The sequence below is a fragment of the Solea solea genome, chromosome 6 (assembly GCF_958295425.1).
Source record: "Solea solea chromosome 6, fSolSol10.1, whole genome shotgun sequence".
Classification (NCBI taxonomy): domain Eukaryota; kingdom Metazoa; phylum Chordata; class Actinopteri; order Pleuronectiformes; family Soleidae; genus Solea; species Solea solea.
In genome coordinates this window covers 1489638-1511258 of record NC_081139.1, presented here as the reverse complement: position 1 = coordinate 1511258, position 21621 = coordinate 1489638, and the positions used below count along the sequence as shown (strand labels likewise).

Genomic DNA, 21621 nt, shown 5'->3' with positions numbered 1-21621 from the left:
TTCCTGTTGGCACAGGACACCATTCTGTATCTAGTACCAGTACTGAATAGCCACCAGGGGGCAACTCGTAAATTACCTTCCTGTTTAGAGTAAAACAGACACTAAGATCGGAGATGTACATCCAAGATGTACTCCGCCTTTCACCCTATGTCAGCTTAGATTAGCACCAGGATAATGTGATTGAAGATGAATGAATGAATGAATGAATGAATGAATGAATGAAAGTGTGGCACCTATGAGTGGACACCAGTGGGATTGTGCCATATGTTCAGGTACCTTTCAGATTAACGCCTCTGGATTTCCCGCTGTGGTGTCGTCCAAGTTCAGATTCTTCTGGGTGACGTCACCGCTGGTTACCGTGTGTGTGGGTCTGCAAAATAATAACAATAAATAAAAATAAACTTTATTTGTACAGCACCTTTCATAATAAGGATTGCAGCTCAAAGTGCTTCACAATTAAAGGAAAATAACAACAATAACCTCGGTCTGTCATCCAAAGATGGCGCCCAAGTATTTGTGTTTGTACAGTTGTATATTGTTATTAATAGTAGGTGCGCCACTTATCACCTGGCTGTTGCTGGGTGAAGAAACATGCAACTTCAGCACACGGTGGGTTAGTGGTGAGCACTGTTGCCTCACAGCAAGAAGGTTGTGTCTGGTTTCCTCCCACCATCAAAACACGTATGACTCTCACACCTTCGCTCAGGCCGGTTCATTGTGGCGGCGCTCGGTCGAATCGACCTCATGCTTTCGTCGTCTTTATTGTGTCACGACAATAATAAACATCCTTTCCTTTCCACACAGTGGACAATAATCACCATGAGTATGAGACGGGAAACACAACTATTATATCACATTTACAACAACATTATGTTTACCAACGACGACGTCACCTGACGCTACAGGAACTGAGTCAATAAGGACTAAATGTCAACGCGCTCCACCCTTTAACGAGTGGATTCAAACATTGACATTTACATTTACATTGCCAACAGAAAATGACATGTTTAGTCTAGAAATGCAGACTTTAGAGGATCCAGCTCCTTACATGGGACACAGGTTATTTCCAGCAATAACTCCAACTGTAAGTGCGCGTCTATTTTTACAGTAATATTTATGCAAACTTCTGAGGATACTTTACTGTCACACCTGACAAACTGTAACCTCTGACACTTTGCACATCTTCTATCACATGTTCACGACATATTTTCCCCCAAAGTAAACCTGCCCACACTCGTCCCTTTAAAGACCTTTTCCCCTAATCACCATCATGAAATCATTTCAGACCAATCAACACTTCAAAGAAATGGTCTGTTTTTCTGTCAAACCCCACGTTACATTGTGCTGAGTGCAAAACTCATTACTTAGTTTTTATTTTGTTCTTCTTATTATTATTATTATTTTTGTCTCAGGCTAAATCCACTTTCACTTGTCACTCGCTCATTCTCCTCGTGTTCCTCGCTGAAATATCGTGAGGTCATGAAAAGCGTTTCTCAGCAAAGTTTCATCACTGGATTTAATGCATCGTTATTCTTCGTCCGTCCGCTTCATTTCCACTCAGGGCAAAAATCATCAGCAGTCTTTATGTTACTCATTTGAAATTCCACAGGATCAAGCATTTTTCCAAAGTGAAAGCCACAAAAAGGGGGGGTGGGGAGTGTGTGCGTGTGTGTGTGTGTGTGTGTGTGTGTTTGTTGCTGGAAATTTAAAGAGCTGCACACAGTAGCACACAAATTTCCACTCTAGCATTTTCCTACATGTCGTAACATGAACGAGTGAACGTGTTCATGAGTGTTTGTTTTGCCATTATTTTGTGGTGTTTGTTGTTTCTGTACAAATTTAAGTTTAAGCAGCAGACGCATTGTTCCATATAGAGTTTAACGCTTAGAACACAGAGCATTTCGGCTGCTGTTTTCCATCACTATGTAAAAACATACAGTTTATATAAGAATGTGCAACATAGAGTGTCTTATATCCTTTTTTTCAGCACAACACATTTCTTTCATTTTCACCAACTATATAAACACACCTGAGCAAAAATGTAAATTTGGAAATACGTCACAGTTCAAAGTTCACTAAGCAAAAAAAAAACCCACTGTATTTTGTGACTTCTATATAAAATGAATCATAACTTTGACTCAACAACACATTTTAAAAGCCTGAATATGTGACCATTTGTAAAGCAGCACATGCTGAAAATAACAAGCTTTTATTTTGGTACTTCTGGTTTGACTCGAAAGATTTAGATTTCTATTTCTATTTAACATTCAGGTGTAATATTTAATATTTAGATTTAACTATTTAATACATTTCTCAGTTAACAAATATTGTTGTAAATGTGCTAAAAAGTTTTTCAAACATTGTTTGAAGCTAAATGTGACAAAATGTTGAAGTTATTTTCACCATGTGCTGCTTTACAAACGGAACCCCATATACACACACACACACACACACACACACACACACAGGAGTTGTGTATTATTCCCACAGCAATTTAACATGAGCACTGAGCACTATGGGTTAATAATCCTCTGTTAGTAATCATCTTGTATAACCAGAGGGGGTCACACACGAAAGAAAGAAAGAAAGAAAGAAAGAAAGAAAGAAGAAAAGAAAGAAAGATAGAAAGAAAGAAAGAAAGAAAGAAAGAAAAAGAAGTATCCAGGACTGGACCACTAACTCTTTTGGAGGAAAATAAACAAATGTAAAAACTCTTCTATCTGTGAAAAAACAACATAATAGAATTATGTAAATAAGGAAGCTACAGTTAAAAAAACCAACAAAAACATAGGTGATGAGAAGTCACATATGTGGTCCCTGGTGTGTCACATCAAAGGGGGGAAGAATTAACGCGCGAGACACACCCTGCACAGGGGTAACCACAAAAACTGACACTAGGGAAACAAGAGATACAGGTGCACCCATGGTAAATTACCGTGGGAATAAAACACAACTCCTTATATGGACATCCTGGAGCTGTGTGTGTTTACATAGGTCACATATTCAGGCTGTTTTTTCTGGTCTTCTTATGTGTTGTTGAGTCAAAGTTATGATTCTTGATGATTTTTAGTTGTGCTATAAAGTAGTGATAATTGTGCAGAAGTCACAAAATTAGACGTGTTTTTCTTTTCTTTTTGTTCCTAAAAATGAGCCAAGTGAACTTTGAACTGTGACATATTTCCAAATTTGACAAATTCAATCTGATTTGAAACATTATGAGTACTTTTTTGCTCAGGTGTGTTTATATAGTATACTATATATAGTATATATATATATATATAAAATATATAAAAAATGGCCTAGGCTGTGCTGAATAAAGGATATAAGACACTCTATGTCACACATGTATTTACTGTACGTTTAAACATAGTCATGGACATAATTACAAAATAGTAACTGGCACTGTTGCATCCTGTCTCCAAAGAATCTCTCTCTCTTTAGTTTGGGGATCACATACAAAACAATTTGATCTCATCTCAAAATAATAGCATAACAACCTATAAACATCAAGAACTCCACATTTTTCCCTTAGTTTTACATTTAAGGAAGTTTTTTTTTTTTTTTTACAAAACGTATTATGAACAACCTGAAATTTGATGAGAAAAATAAGTGCAATTTCAACAATAGCATGCAAAGGTTTAGCATTTACACATGTGCATGACAACATACAGATGACGGTGGATCTACAGAAGCACTAAACATTTAAGTGGTTTTCCACCAGACTCTGTACCATTGGGGACTTGGTTCAACATTCAGCCGTGCCCAGTTTGCTTTCACACTTTCGCACTTTAGTGAAACGAACTGAACCTTTTAATAACGTATTCCCCTCCTCGCCTGAGGCGGCGCTGCATCCAAAATGACTGAAGGAGAAGACGAGACAACCAATGAACAAGAAAACTGGCTCATCTGTCGGTTAATAGACTTAGACTTAGACTTCCTTTTATTGTCATTGCACAGAAAACAACTGGATAAAACAACAACACAGCATTGAATCTTGAGGTAATTAATGTAAACGATGACTCAAGAAAAAAAAAGTGTATATGTATATAAATATATATAAAAGTAGTGCAGGACAACTTCTGTTTCCTCCACACAAGACCAAAACGTGGAGCTGCATCAAATCCTATCGTTTTACGTAAACAAAAGGTTGTGTTTACCCACAATGCCCTGCGTTGTAGTCCAATTCCTGCAGACTGATGTTTTAGGCGGACCAGAGTTCGCTTCTTTGGTGCTGGATCAGAGTTCGGTTGCGCGCTCACTCCTCCTCAAACGAACCAGACGTTCCGAGCAAACGAACTAGGATTGGAATTAGAAGGAGCTGGTGTGAATGTGACTTTAGTCACAGGTGTCTGAAACTGACAAGTTTAGTATTTCACAGTATAATTAATCATACATTTTAACAAATTCATCCTGCCGGCCGGGTTGGACCCTCAGGTGGGCCGGTTCTGACTCGCTGACCGTGTGTTTGACACCCCTGGCCTAGGTTGTGCTATAAACTGTGAAGTATTTCCAAAATGCAATCTGATTTGAAACATTTTGAGTACTTTTTGCTCAGGTGTGTTTATATAGTTGGTGAAAATGCAATTGTTTTTCCTCAGATTGCCGAGGTTGTGCTAAAAAAAGGATCTAAATCTTATAGCCTCTGTTTGTACTGTACGTTTAAACATAGTCATGGACACTGGTATTGTTGCACTCGCTCCCCTTCAGTCCGTCCTGTCTCCTAACAATCTCTGCGTTACGCCCCCGCATTCATGCATCGTGATTTCTATCTTGTTAAAATTCTTATAATCTCTTGCAACGGCGTCCTCGTCAATTAGGTAACGGCAGGCGTCCCCTGCATGAATTCCTCCAGTGCCGCCGTGCACTCGGCAACACGGAATGGCAAAGGAGGACGACATGTGTGTTCACAGGAATCACTGGAATGTAACAGATGGACATTAAAATGGACATCACACACCACTATAGATACATTGTCAACTCCGTGTGGCCGTCTCTTCCCACGTGTGTGAGGGCTCCAGATTAGCATTATCACTTATCTGTTAATAGTCTGACATCCACCAGTGCAATATCATACAGTATATCCTGGATAATGACACTAACACACACACACACACACACAGAGAGAGGCTTTGTCCCTTGTGACTGTAAAGCAAACACAACGTCCAACATAAATCATGTTGTTCCTGTCATCTCGCTCCAATCTTCAGTGCATCAAATGGATTTTCAAGCCGAGCTGTGAATCCAGTCCAAGATGCCATTTGACACGGACAATAATAATAATAATAATAATGATGATAAATAATAAAAAAGCAGCAGTACTGACAGCTGTGAGGGGGGTGATTATTTTTTATTTTATTCTATTTTATTTCATGTGCCAGCAAACATCCTCACTCTCATAAACACCAGAGCAGCCACTGTGGGTGTTTCCTTGATAAGATAATTATGTTTAGTTTTGAATCTTAAAGCGTTAGAAAGGAACTGTAACTTTGTTTTTTCTTTGTTTTTTTCAAATGTATATTATAGCATATACCTGACGTTAACCCTGTGTTTTAAACAAACTTGTGTTTTAAGACTCCCGTGTTTTCTGATTGGTGGTTTAGGGGAAGTTTCCCAGTGAGCATTTGTTTATTAAACAGCTGTTTACATTTCAGCCACTGTGACTCATGGCGAGTTCCTCGGCTCTGGTGACTTTAAATCTTCAGGAGAAATTGGTTTAGTCCTCATTCCTCATCTCACTGACACATATTACATTGTCAAGTGCAGCCACTGTTGTCGCCTCATCACCACGATGGACAGATTTATAGTTTTACGCTCATGGTTCATGCTGTGAGGAGGGTTGAGGTTCTGAGGGACCAAACTGTGGATGAATGGCTTACACCGCCACCCCATGGTGGTGCCGGGTAACACTGAGGAGAGAAGCCTGTAGCAGCTCATACAACAGTCACTTGTGTGCTGCAGCGCGTGCCATTCTGATTCTCAGCAGCCGATGATAACGCTCGTGATTCTTCAGCCTTTCGTTTTCTGCAAGCAGGATTTTTTTAACCGAATGGTTTGTGTTTTTTATTCTTTTTTATTTTGAGGACAAACTGCACTGATTTTCCTGCACTCCCCAATTCCTCTGGATTTATTCAGACTGGGATTTTGGAAAATTACCTTTTCACTATTATGGTGCTTGTATTTTAGACCATTTTGCTTTTTTTGTGGGTCCAGACCAAGCCCCTGAACCTTATGTTGCTTTCTTCCTTTGGCTCCTACTTCTTTATTTGAAAAAAAAGATGCTTCTGGTTGTTAACATCATTACAAACATGTATTCATTTCGCGCGCCTTCCTTGGCGAACATGGGCGAAAGTGATTGAATTATTTATTTGAATCACTTATGAATCATATTCCGAGCGTCGTAACGAGTCGCCGCGTGTGGACACAGGACTGACTGTCACTGAAGGAACCTCCAAGTGCTGCACAAGCCTGACGCATCAGCAGAGGACGAGACTGCGGCAATGGAAAGTATCTCCAACCAAAGTGACTTTTGGCAATTTAACGAGACCTGGAGGAACTCGAGTCTCCTCAACTCCAGCGGCGGATCGAACCAGACGAATCCCCTGAAGCGGAACGAGGAGGTGGCGAAGGTGGAGGTGACGGTGCTCGCCCTGGTGCTGTTCCTGGCGCTCGCGGGGAACTTGTGCGTCCTGCTCGCCATCCACTCCACCAAACACAGCCAGTCCCGCATGTATTACTTCATGAAGCACCTGAGCATCGCGGATCTGTTTGTGGCGATATTTCAAGTTCTCCCGCAACTTATCTGGGACATCACGTTTCGCTTCTATGGACCTGACATCGTGTGCAGGCTGGTGAAATACCTGCAGATTGTTGGGATGTTCGCGTCCACTTACATGTTAGTTTTGATGTCTATCGACAGGTGTTTGGCGATTTGTCAGCCGCTCCGTTCTTTGCACAAGAGGAAAGATCGTATCTACGTGGTGCTGTCGTGGTTCTTGAGTCTGCTCTTCAGTGTTCCACAGATGTTCATCTTCTCCATGCGCGAGGTCGACCCGGCTGGATCGCGAGTGTACGACTGCTGGGGCGACTTCGTGAAGCCGTGGGGAGCCAAAGCGTACATCACCTGGATCAGCCTCACCATCTACATCATCCCGGTGACCATACTGAGCATCTGCTACGGTCTGATCAGCTTCAAGATTTGGCAAAACTTTAAACTGAAGACCAGGCGCGAGCAGTGCATCAGCCTGACGCCCAAAACCTCCAAGAGCAACACGCTGGCCCGCGTGAGCAGCGTGAAGCTCATCTCCAAGGCGAAGATAACCACCGTGAAGATGACTTTTGTCATCGTCTTGGCTTACATCGTCTGCTGGACCCCCTTTTTCTTTGTCCAGATGTGGTCAGCGTGGGATCCAGCAGCGCCTCGCGAGGGTAGGTCACAATGCGCAAAAGCTTAATGATGCGCATCGATAACATGTCAAGTACGCAGTTATATATATGTTATGATTGATCCTTAATAATGAGCGTTTTGGAATGATGACGATGATGACGCGTGAAAACGTTTGGGGGGTTGATGATCCACATGCCTCCTCATCCTGCTTGGCGCGCGTATTTTACGCGCAGGATGAAGCGGTCATTAGTGCAAACAGGGCAGAAAAACAGGTCTGAACTATGATGTATGTGTTTGGCTCATTTACATATTATGCAAATAAGCTGTTTTAATTAAGTTAGTGGTATTTTTGTTTTAGAATCACACTGCAGGCTTTGGATTGTTCCATTTGTCTGCTGATATTTTACCACTGTTTTCCTGATATTCAGCCATTTCAAACAAATACTTCCAACTTTATTAAAGTCAGTTCTTGATCCTTGTCATGAGACAAACTGAGTGATGTCAGATGCAACTATTTCCAATATCTGACCAAATAATCGCATAATATAATCGATAAAAACACTAACAGGCTGCTTGTTGTGTGTTAAAACAACAACAAAAATCATTACTAAGCTCCCTACATCTAAGTTTCCTTCCTCGCGCTGCAGACGTCGACTGACGGCTAATCATTAATCAAATCAGTGTGCGCCACAGCGCGCGCCCAGCAGCGTGTGCCTGTGAGGCACGTTGGAGTGCGTCTTTGACATTTAACCACAATAGGGCAATAAACACGGGCTCTGTGTATCGACCCGGTCCCTGTGTGGCCACACCCATTATTACAAGAGGAGACTGAATGTTCCAATGCGACTCATCATGACAGAGACTGTTCATTCCAGTCAGGGACAACTGAGATAATATGTATTAGCCTGGTGAGAATTATCGACATGCTTCACAGTTATCATTTGATGAATCTCTCCCTCTCTCTCTCTTCTCATGAGTGCAAAAAAATATAGTTCCAAAAATGTACATTCATTGTTCTGTAGGTAAAGAGTAGAAAGCCTCAGACTCTTCTGAACTAGAGGCTAAGAATGGGAACAACAATGTCAGGAAATGTCACGATGAAAAGCGAGAAAACAGACTTTTATGTTAAAGGTTCTGTGGTTGTTTGTGTTGAGGCTTCCGGGCTGACTGGTTCTGTGTGACTGTCATTCTTTTCCTCAAATGGCATTGTTCATGTCACCTTGGTTATGGTACACACACACACACACACATATATATATATATATATATATATATATATATATATATATATATATATAAATGTATTGTTTTGTATATGAATTTATGATACAAATGAAATGAAGTGTCATAATCTTCTTATAGGCTGTTCAATAGTTCTGTTAGTCCTTCTTTATCAGACCCCTCGTGTTTTTGGTTCGCTGGCTGAGTGTGTCCGTGTGTTTTTTTGATTCCCAGAATGTTCTGCAAACCATTAGAGAACATTCTCTAAAGGTTGTATGAAGGTTGGGACAAAGTAACGTTCTGAGACCAAACCTCAGGAGGTTTGGTCCCCCCCCCCCCCAGGTTCTCCTGTCGTTGACACGGAAAGTTTTCTTAAAGTTCCCCTAACCTTAGTTTTTGGTAGCACATTTGGTTCCCAGAACTTTGTCACAGCCTTCATACAACCTTTAGAGAACGTTTTCTAAAGGTTCCCAGAATGTTTCCCTAACATTACTGTTCTACAACCTTTAGAGAACGTTTTCTAAAGGTTCCAGGAATGTTCCCCTAACATTAGAACGTACTGTTACTTTGTCACAACCTTCATACGTTACCTTCACTGTAACCCACGTATCGCCCACAGCTCTGACAACTCTACTTATCAACATTCAGGGTTACATTCACACCAGATATTTCCACCTTTGAGCAAAACAACTGCATCATACAATGACTTTCAGACTTTTTTTTTTGAACACTTAGCAAGCATATTTATTCATGCACGGACAGACTGATGCTTCATCTCGTCACATGATTCCATTCTGACTGGGAGTTGGAATTCAGCTGCTGTTGCAGAGCCCTTGATCAATGCAGAGGTCTCACACGTGAACGTGACTCAGCTCTGACACGTGCCAGTGTTTGTGTACCGAGGACAGAGGGGAGTGTCACCATGTGGAGATAAAGTGTCCATTAGAGTCATACTTAGCAAAAAGAGCCGAGACCAGACAACACAAAGCTGTAAAGCTCATGCTCATAAATATACCAAGGATCCACTCGATTACATGGCTGTAGCTGTCTTTATACCCCAGTAAAATGTATTATTAATGCTTATTATTACTTGATTATTGTTTATTTGGTTATTTTCACATCAACATCAACATGTAAATATGCCAAATTATAGCCATTGGGACTTTTACATTTGTAGTCCCAATGCAGGTTAATGGAATAAGACAAAATACTGCAGAATAAAACACAGTAGAATCCACTAAAAGGCTACAATATCAACAAATGGAGAAGCAGCATACTTTGTGTTCTGTTATAAAAGACGGACTACTTTAAAATATGAGATGTAGCAAGGCAAACCAATAACATGGAGCTTGTATAGAACATACATTGTATTGGACAACCTTTTTTTTTACTTTAATGTACTTCAACCTTGAGTAAAAGAACATTATCTGTTTCAAAGGCCATTCATTCAGCTTGTGCTGAGCGACTAGTGCACTCATGAAGAGTCACCTGATGTTTTCCTGCTCCATTTCCAACATAAACCTGGCTCTCGTGTCTTCTAAAAGGGTCCGGCTCAACAATTAGCAGTTCACAGCACTGCGCCACACTTTGACACGCAAACTGTGCTCTCACTGGGTGATACATGAGAGGATCCATCGATACGACACTATATCACTGACAGAGACCAGCCGCTTATTTTAGCTTTACATAAAGACATGAAATGGAGCAAATGTATGGAGGAGTATTAGGGCCACATGTAGATCTAATCTCAGAATTCTGAGAAAAAAGTCAGAATTCTCTGATATTAAAGTCAGAATTCTGAGAAAAAATCAGAATCTTTTGAGATTAAAGTCAGAATTCTCTGAGAATAAAGTCAGAAATCTGAAAAAGAAAGCAGAATTCTCTGAGATTAAAGTCAGAATTCTCCGTGATTAAAGTCAGAAATCTGAGGAATGCTGTTTGATTATTTTTATCTTTTGATATCACAAACAAAAACATTTTTTTTAAATTACATGTGGCTCTCATATTCTTCCACACAAATGGCACCGCTCTGTAGTCAAAGATTACATTACATGTCATTTTGCAGACGCTTTTATAATGGAATTGAGTACAATCAGCCAGGGGTGGAGTCAAACTTGCGACCATTGCGACCATGATGTCTTTCGCACACAGGGTACCGGTCTTAACCACTGAGCCACTCCACCCCCAAAGCTATTTCTGGCTTTGTCTTAAAGTGCTGAATGAAATCCTTCCTCCATCTTAGAGGCAAGTGAACCATGTGATTTATTACATCTTACAACCTGAAGTTACAGTGAGAGCCGGGACCTTTTAAAGACTGGAGGTTTTTACCAAACCATTAAGCCCTACAATGACATTATTGGAAATGTCAGAAGATGGTGAAATACTCACTTAAATCCTGACTCAGGCAAACATACTCAGTCCAAGTGCAACTGATAGAAACAAAGGCCAGTATTTAATATCTGTTATTTTTAAAGGTCACTTTATGTCCTTTCAACCAGTGGAAAAAAACAAAAACTGGGTCACCAGGAAAAGACTTTCCCAAGTCGTTTTACTCCCCAAAAACCTTATAAAATGTAAATGAAATCACTTAGACTTGTTTCAGTTCTCATAAATGAATTGGTGAAGTGTCCTTTGGGCTGCAGCGCCGGCTCTGACAGTCAGCTCTGACAGCGAGACAGATGCAACACCCTGGAGATGATTATTCTGCCTTTCCCCTCACTGTGTGATTTATCATTCCCCTGTGGTCGACATTGTGAATGAATTCAGCAAAGACCTATTCATGACAGTTCCCCCCGTTATTCAAATAAGATCTGTGCTGCACTTTTCATCCGCCCTGATAAGAATGCTTGATACACCACAACGTCTTTTGCAGTGTGTGTGTGTATGTGACTGGATTACAGCATCACTACATTACAGGCTGTTGTTTTTGTTTGCCTTTCTGTAAAACAGTTTAAATTTAACGGCTTCTTCTCCCACGTTCACTTCTTTGTTTGATACTTTTCAGTGCAGTGATAAAACAGCATGAATAGAGTCAGAATTGTGACTCTAATCTCAGTCAGAATTCTGACATTTTTCTCAGAAAAAAAGAAAAAAAATCTTAAGAAAAAGTCAGAATTCTGACTTTTTTCTCAGAATTCTGACTTTAATCTCAAAGAATTATGACTTTAATCTTAAAGAATTATGACTTCAATCGCAAAATTATGTTTCTTTTCTTAGAATTATGACTTTTTCTCAGAATTATGTCTTTAATCTTAGAATTCTGACTTTAATCTCAGAGAATTCTGAGATTAGAATCATGACTTTAATCTCTGAGAATTATGACTAATCTCAGAGAATTCAGACTTTTTTTCTCAGAATTATGACTTTGATCTCAAAGAATTCTGACTTTATCCTCAGAATTATGACTTTAATCTCAGAATTATGACTTTAATCTCAGTATTCTGAGATTAAGGAGAGATTTTGCAGTGTGTGACTGGATTACTCCGTCCAGCCTATAGCCTATAGTACAGCACACTGATGCCTGACCGATGGCTTTTGTGCACATTGGTGTTTTTGTTTGCCTTTCTGTAAAACACTATTTTGAATTTAACAGCTTCTTCTCCTACTTTCACTTCTTTGTTTGAGACTTTTCAACACAGTACTGATTCTAAAACCCTGACACTGTCGTGTAGAAGAGTAAGTTGATGACTACTCAGTTAAAACTTGTGTCTGCGCTCATATATCACATCCTTAATAGCTTATTAACAGTTATTATGAATCATGTGTGTGACTTTTATGCCCTCCCTGGGATCATTTGTGCTGAAAAATTGTCATTAGAGCTCAGAGACAATCATTAGAGACAGTGCGAAGCCAACGGGAGCACATATATGCCAAGAGAGTGATTAGAAATCACCAAGAAGAGGTTAAATACAGGATATGAACCAATTACACAAATCCGAATCTCATTTGCCAAATGTCAGTAAGAACTGTGTATTTGACGGAGCGTAAATGTCACCCGACATGTCGTGATGTATCTACACAGGACGCTTCCTTGCAGCTTGTGTGGAGAGATAATTTTAATTCGTTTGTGCTCACGTGTCTCGCTCTTCTGTTGCGACGGAAACATGTTGTTCAATGCTTACTGTGAGCTCGTTGCAGATAAACTCATGTACATGTGTTAATATAATTCTATCTGTTGATTATTTTCTCCATTATTCAAGTAATCCTTGGTCCATAAAATGTCAGGAAATGTTGAAAAATATTGATCAGTGTGTCTCAAACCTGGAAATGAATGATTTCTTTATTATCTGGAGCAAAGAAACCAGAAAATATTCACATTACAGGAGCTGAAAATCAGAGAAACTGGTTTAAATCTTTAAAAATCACTTAAAGCGATCAATCGAAATCTAAATAGTAGACGATTAATATAGTAGTTGATTAATAATCGATTAATCGAGTAATCGTTTCGGCCATAAATTCTATGTTGCTGCAAAATGGCCGAAGTGAGGATTACAGCATTCACAAACGCACAACAAATGTATTAACCCTTAGTGCTCATGCAGCATGGAGCTGCACCCGTGGGAATAATACACAACTCCGTGGGTGTTTACAGGTCACATATTCAGGCTTTAAAAAATGCTTCTTTTTTTCGTCTTCTTATGTGTTGTTGAGTCAAAGTTATGATTCATTTTATATCGCATTTTTAGTCGTGATATAAAGTAGCAGTAATTGTGCAGAGGTCACAAAATTAGACAATTTTTCTTTTCTTTTTGTTCATAAAAAAGTGAACTTTGAACTGTGACGTATTTCCAAAATTTCACAAATTCAATCCGATTTAAAACATTTTGAGTACTTTTTGTTCAGGTTTGTTTATATATATAAAAAATATCATCAGATTGCCTGAAGGTCAGGGGCGTCAGACTCGGACCAGTAAAATAATATCATAATACGTTTTTCCCTTTGTTTAACATTTAATGAAGTATGTTTTTTACAAAACGTTTTATGAACAACCTGAAATTTCTTGAGAAAAATAACAAAAATATTATGCAAATGTTTAGCATTTACACTCATTTACATGCAGAACAACGTACAGATGACAGTGGATCTACAAAGGCACAACACATTTAGTCACAGAATGAAACTGAAACATAATATATATATAATATTTCACAGTATGAGTGAAATTAACAGTAAAATTTAACAAATTCATCCTGCGGGCCGGGTTGAACCCTCAGGAGAAAACATAAATATTTTAGAAGTCTTTCATGAACTTGTTTAAAACTAAAAATTGTATTGTTATTTATTTGGCAAATAACTCACTGGGTGTCTCTGAGAAGGCAGAAATTAATCAAGTATAACATTCAACCACTAAAACTGTCTTTTCTCTTCAGGAAGTAAATGACTATAATTATTAGAATCTTAATCAAGAAATAATAATGTGCTTTACTCTTTTTTCAGTTTTTTTTGTAAAAGTTCATGGATAAGAATAATAATAATGTTTTGTATTAAAAATATAATTTCAGTTAAAGAGCTTCTAAATGCTGGTGTATTACCGTTACACAAACATTAATAATGATTTTGATAATTACCAATGCAGCTGTGGCAGAAACCTTACATTAGGTCGTGGTCTATAATAAAACTATGAAGCACCATATGTATTTATTATATACATATATTAGTGACTTCATTCAGCTATGAGATAAATAAGCAGTGCTAACATCATGGTAATTATTTATCCAGTTCCAGCCTGTACAGTAATAATGTAATAACATAAAGATGTGAATCATCACAAGTGAAAGACCATAATTAATGAGCCAGGCATCATATACACTTAGCAGCCACTTTAAGAGGCACATGGTCTCCTTCTGCTGCTGCTGCTGCTGCTGCTGCTGCTGATGATGATGATGCTGATGCTCACTGGATATCGATAGTTTCTAAAAGAGCAGCCTCTCTGGCACCAACAACCATGCTATGTTCTCTTAAATCACATTTCCTCCATGCACCTACAGTATGTGGCTGTGTGTAGGAACAGAAGATAGAAGACAAGCACTCAGCCGGTCAACAACACTAGAGTCAAGAAAATATAAATAAATCAATGTATAAGTTGTGATCTGACATATCAAGTCAAGCTTCAAAACAATTTACTTTGTCACAGAGAAATTCTGCTCTCATGCACAAATGTTTCACTATTTCTAACATGTATTTTGTGTTTTATCATGTTTTTAACTCTTTGCCTGCTTTTTTTCATCGCTATGTTTAAACATACAGTATATACAGAGGTTATAAGAATGTGTAATGTAATGTGTCTTATATCCTTTTTTTAACACAACCTATAGGCAAAATTTCATTTTCACCAACTGTATAAAAACTTCTGAGCAAAAAGCCACTCAAAATGATCCAAATCTGATTGAATTTGTGAAATTCGTTCAAATTCACTTGGCTCGTTTTTTATGAACAAACAATTTGTGACCTCTGCACAATTATTACTACTTTATACTATTACAGTATATCTAAAAATGGGATATAAAATGAATCGTAACTTTGACTCAACAACACATAAGAAGATGAAAAAAAATGCTCTTGTTAAAGCCTGAATAGGTGACCTATAAGTACACACCCCCAGGATGTCCATATAAGGAGTTGTATATTATTCCCACGGCAAATTACCATGAGTGCACCTGCGGTACAAATCTGTGCCTTGTGCATACTAAGGGTTAACAGTGGTAATAATTGTGCTCTGCTGTTATGATGCACAATTTCCCCCACCATCTAATTGCAGCCTGTGTTTATTATTTATTTAGTGTCATTCAGGCCCTAAAACAATCTGCTCACAGTACAGTAACTTGTCTCTCTTTTGCCACTCCTCCCTCGCAGCCATGCCCTTCATCATCTCCATGCTGCTGGCCAGCCTCAACAGCTGCTGTAACCCCTGGATCTACATGTGCTTCGCGGGACATCTGTTCCAGGATCTGAGGCAGAACTTCCTGTGCTGCCCCGCTCGCTACCTCAAGGCGTCCCAGTGCCGCTGCGAGCGTGACTTTGACTACAGCCACAAGAGCAACTCTTCCACGTTTGTCATTAAGAGCACGAGCAGTCAGAGGAGCTTTTCACTGAGCACCACATAAGTGCGTCCACTTAACCCTCCGTTCTCCCCCTGAAGCGGCCTACTTGACCTTTGACCACGCGCTGTCGTCAATAAAAATATCCTGCAGTTTGACGTCTTCAGACACTTCCTGCCTCAAGGCTGGCTGTTTAAGCCCAAAAGGGGGGAAATAAAAATTTAAAACAAAGTATTTTATTCAAAATTTACGTGTAAAATTGGAAAAAACTCTAATTAAGGAGCAATATTTTGTGAGTAAAGACAAAGATGATGACGGGCCGAGTCGAGCACTTCACTGAATGTTTCCTTTCAGTTTTTACATTTCTGTTTTTTTTCCTTTTTTTTTAGATGTACAGTGTATATTTACATATTTAAAGGGCATAGTGGGGGAAAAGAACATATTTTAATGATATTTAAGCTCTTAGTGTTGATTTAGTTGTTGTCACCGGCAAAGTTAAAAAAAACAAAACAAGAAAAACAAAGTTTTGTTCATCTATGTTATGATACATTTGCTCACCTGTCCTAAATATTGTGTACAACGTTGCTGAATTTGTTACAACTGCGTTCCTGTTAACTGTTACTTGAGCTATTGTTTAATGTGAGACGTGAACGCTGTCACTGGTGAGGATTTTATTAAAGGCTTAACAGGCTAAAAGTCTCCGTATCTTTTGAAACAGACTTGTATTCCAGAGGGATGCTGTGTTCTCCCGTGACGTCACCGAGGTCCTGCGATTCACGCTCGGCAGCCTGCGATGTGGATGTGGAGAGATTGTTAAGGTTTCTGGAGGCTCCAGTCGCTGCATTATTGAATCTTTATTCTGCAGGATGTGGCAGCAATAAAGGTTAACTGTGACCGTGAATTAATTCCAGCACTCGCTGCTGTTAATTAAGTCCGAGGCTGTTGTTCACGCGCTTGTTTCAATATTCATTTGTAAATAAATATTCAACAATATGACCTGTGAAGGATGCGTTGATCCCTCAGTTACAGCACATCACTTATTATCAGTAACTCGAGTCCAGACGTTTATTCAACAACAAACATGTTTGTGTGTGTGACAGAGACGGATGCACTTTACATACATTTGTCCACATCTTTGGCTATAACTTAAAGAACCCATTTACTATTAGACAGATTTTTATCTTACTTTCTACAGTCATCAATATAGTTATAAAAGTCAGGATTACGGATGAAAATATGTAATATAATCCCGACTAAAACAGATTCAAACATAATATTGGTAATAATAATAATAATAGAAATAGTAGTAGAAGAGGTAGTGGTGGTAATGTGATACGAGGTGAGGAACATTTTTAATTAGATTGAAGGAATTCATTTGCTCCAGGGAAAGTGTCTGCTGCTTGTTGTTGTTGTTGTTGTTGTCTCAAAACAACAGGTAAATGAATCCCTCCCGCTCTCTAATTACAATCAGCATCTTCAGTGGAACTGATGAAGAAGAGTCACAAACAGAGAGATGAATCATCAGTAATAATAATACTAATCATAATAATAACATACAACAGCAGCCTCTAGTGCACAGTGTCAAACAGCACAGGGGACGGCTGATTGGATGTGAAAATGACAACTGAGATGCCGTTGTTGTTATTATTATTATGAGTTTGTTGTTCCTGATTTGTCCACTGGGTGTCACACTACTGTCCTGTTCTGATAGATTACTACCACATGCAGGCAAGTGGCACAAGTGCTACTGTTCATGAGAGAAAGCAATGTTGGAAAAAGAGAAAAGTGAGCGTTGAGTTAAAGAGGACGCAGACCTGTGTCCAGGTGGGAAGCAGCAGCTTATTCTGTCACTGAGTGTTTTCATGTGACCTTTACCTACGACAGACAGTCTGTCCAGAATGTGTGTTTCAAAGTGATGGTGAGGACATTAAAGCTGCAGCTCCGCGGTGTTGATGGGACAGAACATCAGAGTTCCTTCACTTAAAGTCACCATAACGTAAGTAGTGACTTTTTGAAACTCTGTTTCATGCAACAGCGGAGAGATTCGATACCCAAACAAATACCGCTGCCCCGTGTGAAGGCTAGTGATAACGACGAGTCCTTTGTCACTGTTGGTGTGCGTTTCATTTGTTTTCAGACTGCTCTGAAACCAGTTGTTAGGTTATTATGATGCAGTGTGACAGGTATGGGTCACACTCGCCAGGTCAGCAGCCGCTGACGGTTTGAGTCGATTTTTGGTGAATATTTTCATACATCAAGCCCCTTAAACAATTCCCTTACAATCAGACATTAACCCATGGAGAAATAAAAGTGTTATTATAAGGACAGACGCATGAACAGTAAAGCATCTTTTAGTTTCTGTCCAGTTTTACTTTTTACTTATTAGCGATTATATTGAAATAAAAGTATCCTATGGCTGTATTTGCTAATTAGGTCATTACTCTTTTTTTATACATCGATGATTCCACTCATCACACTTTGACAAAGGTTGTAGAATACCAACATGGCTGACGCCAAGTCTCAGGAAAGACACTCCACTTCTGTGGATTCATCAAAAATTAACAGGGAAAAGTATCAGAATATATTATTTTAATACACTGAGAAATGGGACAAAGAATCATTCCATTCAGAAAACCTTTTCAATTCCTTTCACTCTGTTTTTTTATGATAGGATTAATTGTACACACATATTATGTCAAAGTTAAAACTGTCGCAACAATCCGCAGAACTTTTTTGATAAGAGCCAAATGTGACGTGTACGGGGCAGCACTGTCCACAGGGGCAGCAGTGGCTGGGCACTGGATTTCATTTGTTGCGGATGAGTAGCCATCATGTGAGCCTTTATGTGATACAAATAAATGAGAGCGGACGGATCCTCCAAATGGCCGACGGCCCAGCGACGAGCACACAGCCCCACTGGGGTTTGCCAGAGCTGTCACAGAACCACGCTGCCTGCTGCAGCTGTCGCAGAGCGTCTGGTGGCAAAAGGCACACCAGGCACGTCAGGACTCAGAGCTGAGGGCTTGAAGGTGGGCGGGTGGAGAATAAACACGTTACGAGGGGAGTAAGCAAGAACGCCAGGACTTCTCTTCAGACTTCTCTTCATGGTGTATAAAAAGATACTGCAATTTCATCCGATCATAGTATCAACACTACTGTGTGAGAGTTCCTATACTTCTTTGCGCAGTGCCACGCGCACACTGCTGAAGATCTTGCCCAGGGCTTCGAAGAAGGGGTCGCAGAAGGTCTGGATGCAGAGGGAGTAGATGCGGCTGATGCACTGGGACTCGATCAGGCAGCTCTTGATGCAGGGCACCACGGCCCAGATGTGGCAGAAGGAGATGCAGGCGAACAGGAAGCCCCAGAGCAGAGCGACGGGGATACCGAAGATGGCGGACAGGATGCGGTAACACCAGTATTTGGACACGGTGAAGGTGGTGTAGCTGAGCTTCCACACGCCGTCCAGGCTGTGTGTACCATCGGGCTCTGCGATGATGTCCTCAAACTCCACCTAATAAGACATTTAAGAGAAGCTTTGGTTAACACGCTCTCATAAGGCCGTCTGCACATGCCAGTGTCAAGTGTTCATAGAATACAAGTAACGTCAAGTATTCAGGTTTTTAATGTTGCAAATGTATTTTAAGAAGTGGAATTTCAATCATGACAGCGACCAGACAACAGGCCAATTTGTTTTCAGTTTGAAGTCAGTGACTAAACTCAGTTTAAAGCCTTTTCTTTCCCCCAGACCACTGTTTAAGATCACTATACCATGTATTTTCCTGTATACATAAAAGCCAAAGATATCCCTTTGAATAACGTGCTGTGATGCATCGGGATGGCAAAGGAATAATCATTGCAATAACCAAAAGGATTACTAACAAAAGACTTACCCCACAAAGGTTGGAAATGTATGAATTTAACAACAATTCATTGCATAGTTAATATTTGTCAGTGCTGAAAACACTGTCATCCACAGACTCTGCTGTGAGAACAGAGAACAAACTATGACACAATCATTAGCTGTTGTTATTTTACTTGTCTGAAAACAGACATGACCACATGCGTGTGGATCATTTCAAACAGCAGAACTCACCAATCTAATCTGAACTATATGTTCCAGGCCTGACCTTACAGAACATGTTATGCAGCCGTAGCATAGTAACAATCACAGGATAAACAGTTGTCAACTCTAAATAAAACACAGCAGTGCAGTGTATCGGGTTCACACTCTTCCACCCCAATCCCAAAATAAACATTATGTCTTGCACAGGCAACAGGAATAACTCTTGGTCTATTTGGAGGTTTTCCAGACAATATAATGACACGATTCTTCTCTCTGTTTGTTAACAGAAACCATTTTGTGCATTTTCCTTCACATTGTGGCAGCCTCTCATGTCCATGCTGCACAAACCTTCACTACGTCCTCATTGATGTGGTTGGGGTCTCTGTTGATCAGGTCGATCTCCTTGGTGTGGCTGTCCTTCACAATCTTCTCCTCGTTGGTGTTGTACTGGTACTGATCCGCCATGGTGCTGGGTCCTGGGTCCTGGGTCCTGGGTCCTGTGGGTCCTGGGTCCTGCGGGTCCTGGGAAACGGGCTGGAGGGAAGTCAGTGACAGTGAACCTGCCTGAGTTAAACTGCACTCAGCTGCGCTCAGTTCACTTCTAAACCACTGTATCACCACTGTGGCGCTCCCAGTGACATGCCAGTGGACAGCAGCTGCAGATGTCCTGGTAAAAATGGAGGCCCGAGTACCACCCTGCACACACACACACACACACACACACACAAACTGTATACACACGCAGACAGAAAAGGCATGCCTTAAAGGGGAACCCAGGCTTGTGTCACATTTCACACAGAGTTGTGGGGCTCACTGGGCAGAGTTTGCACAGTGGTATGAACTTCCACCACAGCGAGCGAGTCAATATAAGCACACACACACACACACACACACACACGCACACACCCTTCTGCTCAGACCCTGGTTGGGATTCTGGGTTTTGCGATAAGACGTTAAATCAAAAAAAGGGAATGATTTACATTATAATATTATGTCAATGGACCGGCACTTGTTACATTTAATTAAGCGCCTCTAATCTTGATACAAGTCTGGTAATACTGCTGTTCTTATACTCCACAGAGTGATGTTTTTAGTCATCAGCACATAGTTTGTTTGTGTCATTTTGTTGTTCCCTGTTCAAAGTTCACTCGGCTCGTTTTTAAGAACAAAAAGAAAATAAACACGGTCTATTTTGTTTTACCTTCTGCACAATTATTGTTACTTTATATCCCGACTAAAAATGCGATATAAATTGAATGATAACTTTGACTCAACAAACACATAAGAAGATGAAAAAAACCTATAAACACACACGGGATAAGGAGTTGTGTATTATTCTGTCTCAGTGCATTTGCATAAGAAACAGTCGACCTAAGGCAGGTCCTGAGCCTCCTCATATAATGTACGTGTGATTGTAGCGAGACCTGATGCATAAAATTCAATAGGCCCCTAAAATAAAACTCTATGTCGACCTTCCTTTAGCTGCTGTGCAGTTGTTCCCATCAGTCACAGCTTTCTATATCAGCGTGTTTCCTAAACAAAACACGGCGCTGCCAAAAGAGAAAGGGATGAAGAGCAGGCTGCTATTAAAAGTGGCTTAACGCACACCTAACTCTCTGCTGCCTATTTATCTCAATCAGCGTGATTTCAGAGCACAGGCTGGAATTCCTTGCTTCCAGTCCCCCCGAGTGGCAGAGACACAGATGAAGAGGGAGGGCTGCAATGGGATCAGGGCACATGTGATCGGGAGCCAACTCAATTAGAGAAGCATTCTTGGAGTGGTAGTGAGGAGAGTAGAGGCCACTTAGAGAAGAGGCATGGAGGCAGAGGGACAGGAATAGCTCAGCAGAGAGTCACGGTGGACATACCTCTGCTTCTGCCGGTGTCAATGCAAGCTGAGCCTGCAGCGGCTCCTA

The 21621-nt window shown here is 40.2% G+C and overlaps 2 protein-coding genes across 3 annotated transcripts; one reads left to right on the top strand and one right to left on the bottom strand.

The window, feature by feature from the left end:
• Positions 1-5836: 5836 nt before the first annotated feature.
• On the top strand, positions 5837-16635 carry oxtra (oxytocin receptor a). Its single transcript, XM_058632081.1, has 2 exons — positions 5837-7425; positions 15458-16635. Exons 1-2 carry the CDS (start codon positions 6498-6500, stop codon positions 15706-15708), a joined length of 1179 nt encoding a protein of 392 aa, XP_058488064.1. The 5' UTR covers positions 5837-6497; the 3' UTR covers positions 15709-16635.
• A 1581-nt stretch (positions 16636-18216) lies between these two features.
• Positions 18217-20413, bottom strand: cav3 (caveolin 3). Of its 2 annotated transcripts, XM_058632088.1 has the most exons (3): positions 20222-20413; positions 20054-20191; positions 18217-19153 (listed from the first exon to the last, which is right to left on the bottom strand). In XM_058632088.1, exons 2-3 carry the CDS (start codon positions 20168-20170, stop codon positions 18812-18814), a joined length of 459 nt encoding a protein of 152 aa, XP_058488071.1. In that variant the 5' UTR covers positions 20171-20191; positions 20222-20413; the 3' UTR covers positions 18217-18811. The 2 variants fall into 2 exon arrangements, with proteins under 2 accessions (XP_058488071.1, XP_058488070.1); XM_058632087.1 differs by having other exon boundaries at positions 20054-20413.
• Positions 20414-21621: the final 1208 nt, after the last annotated feature.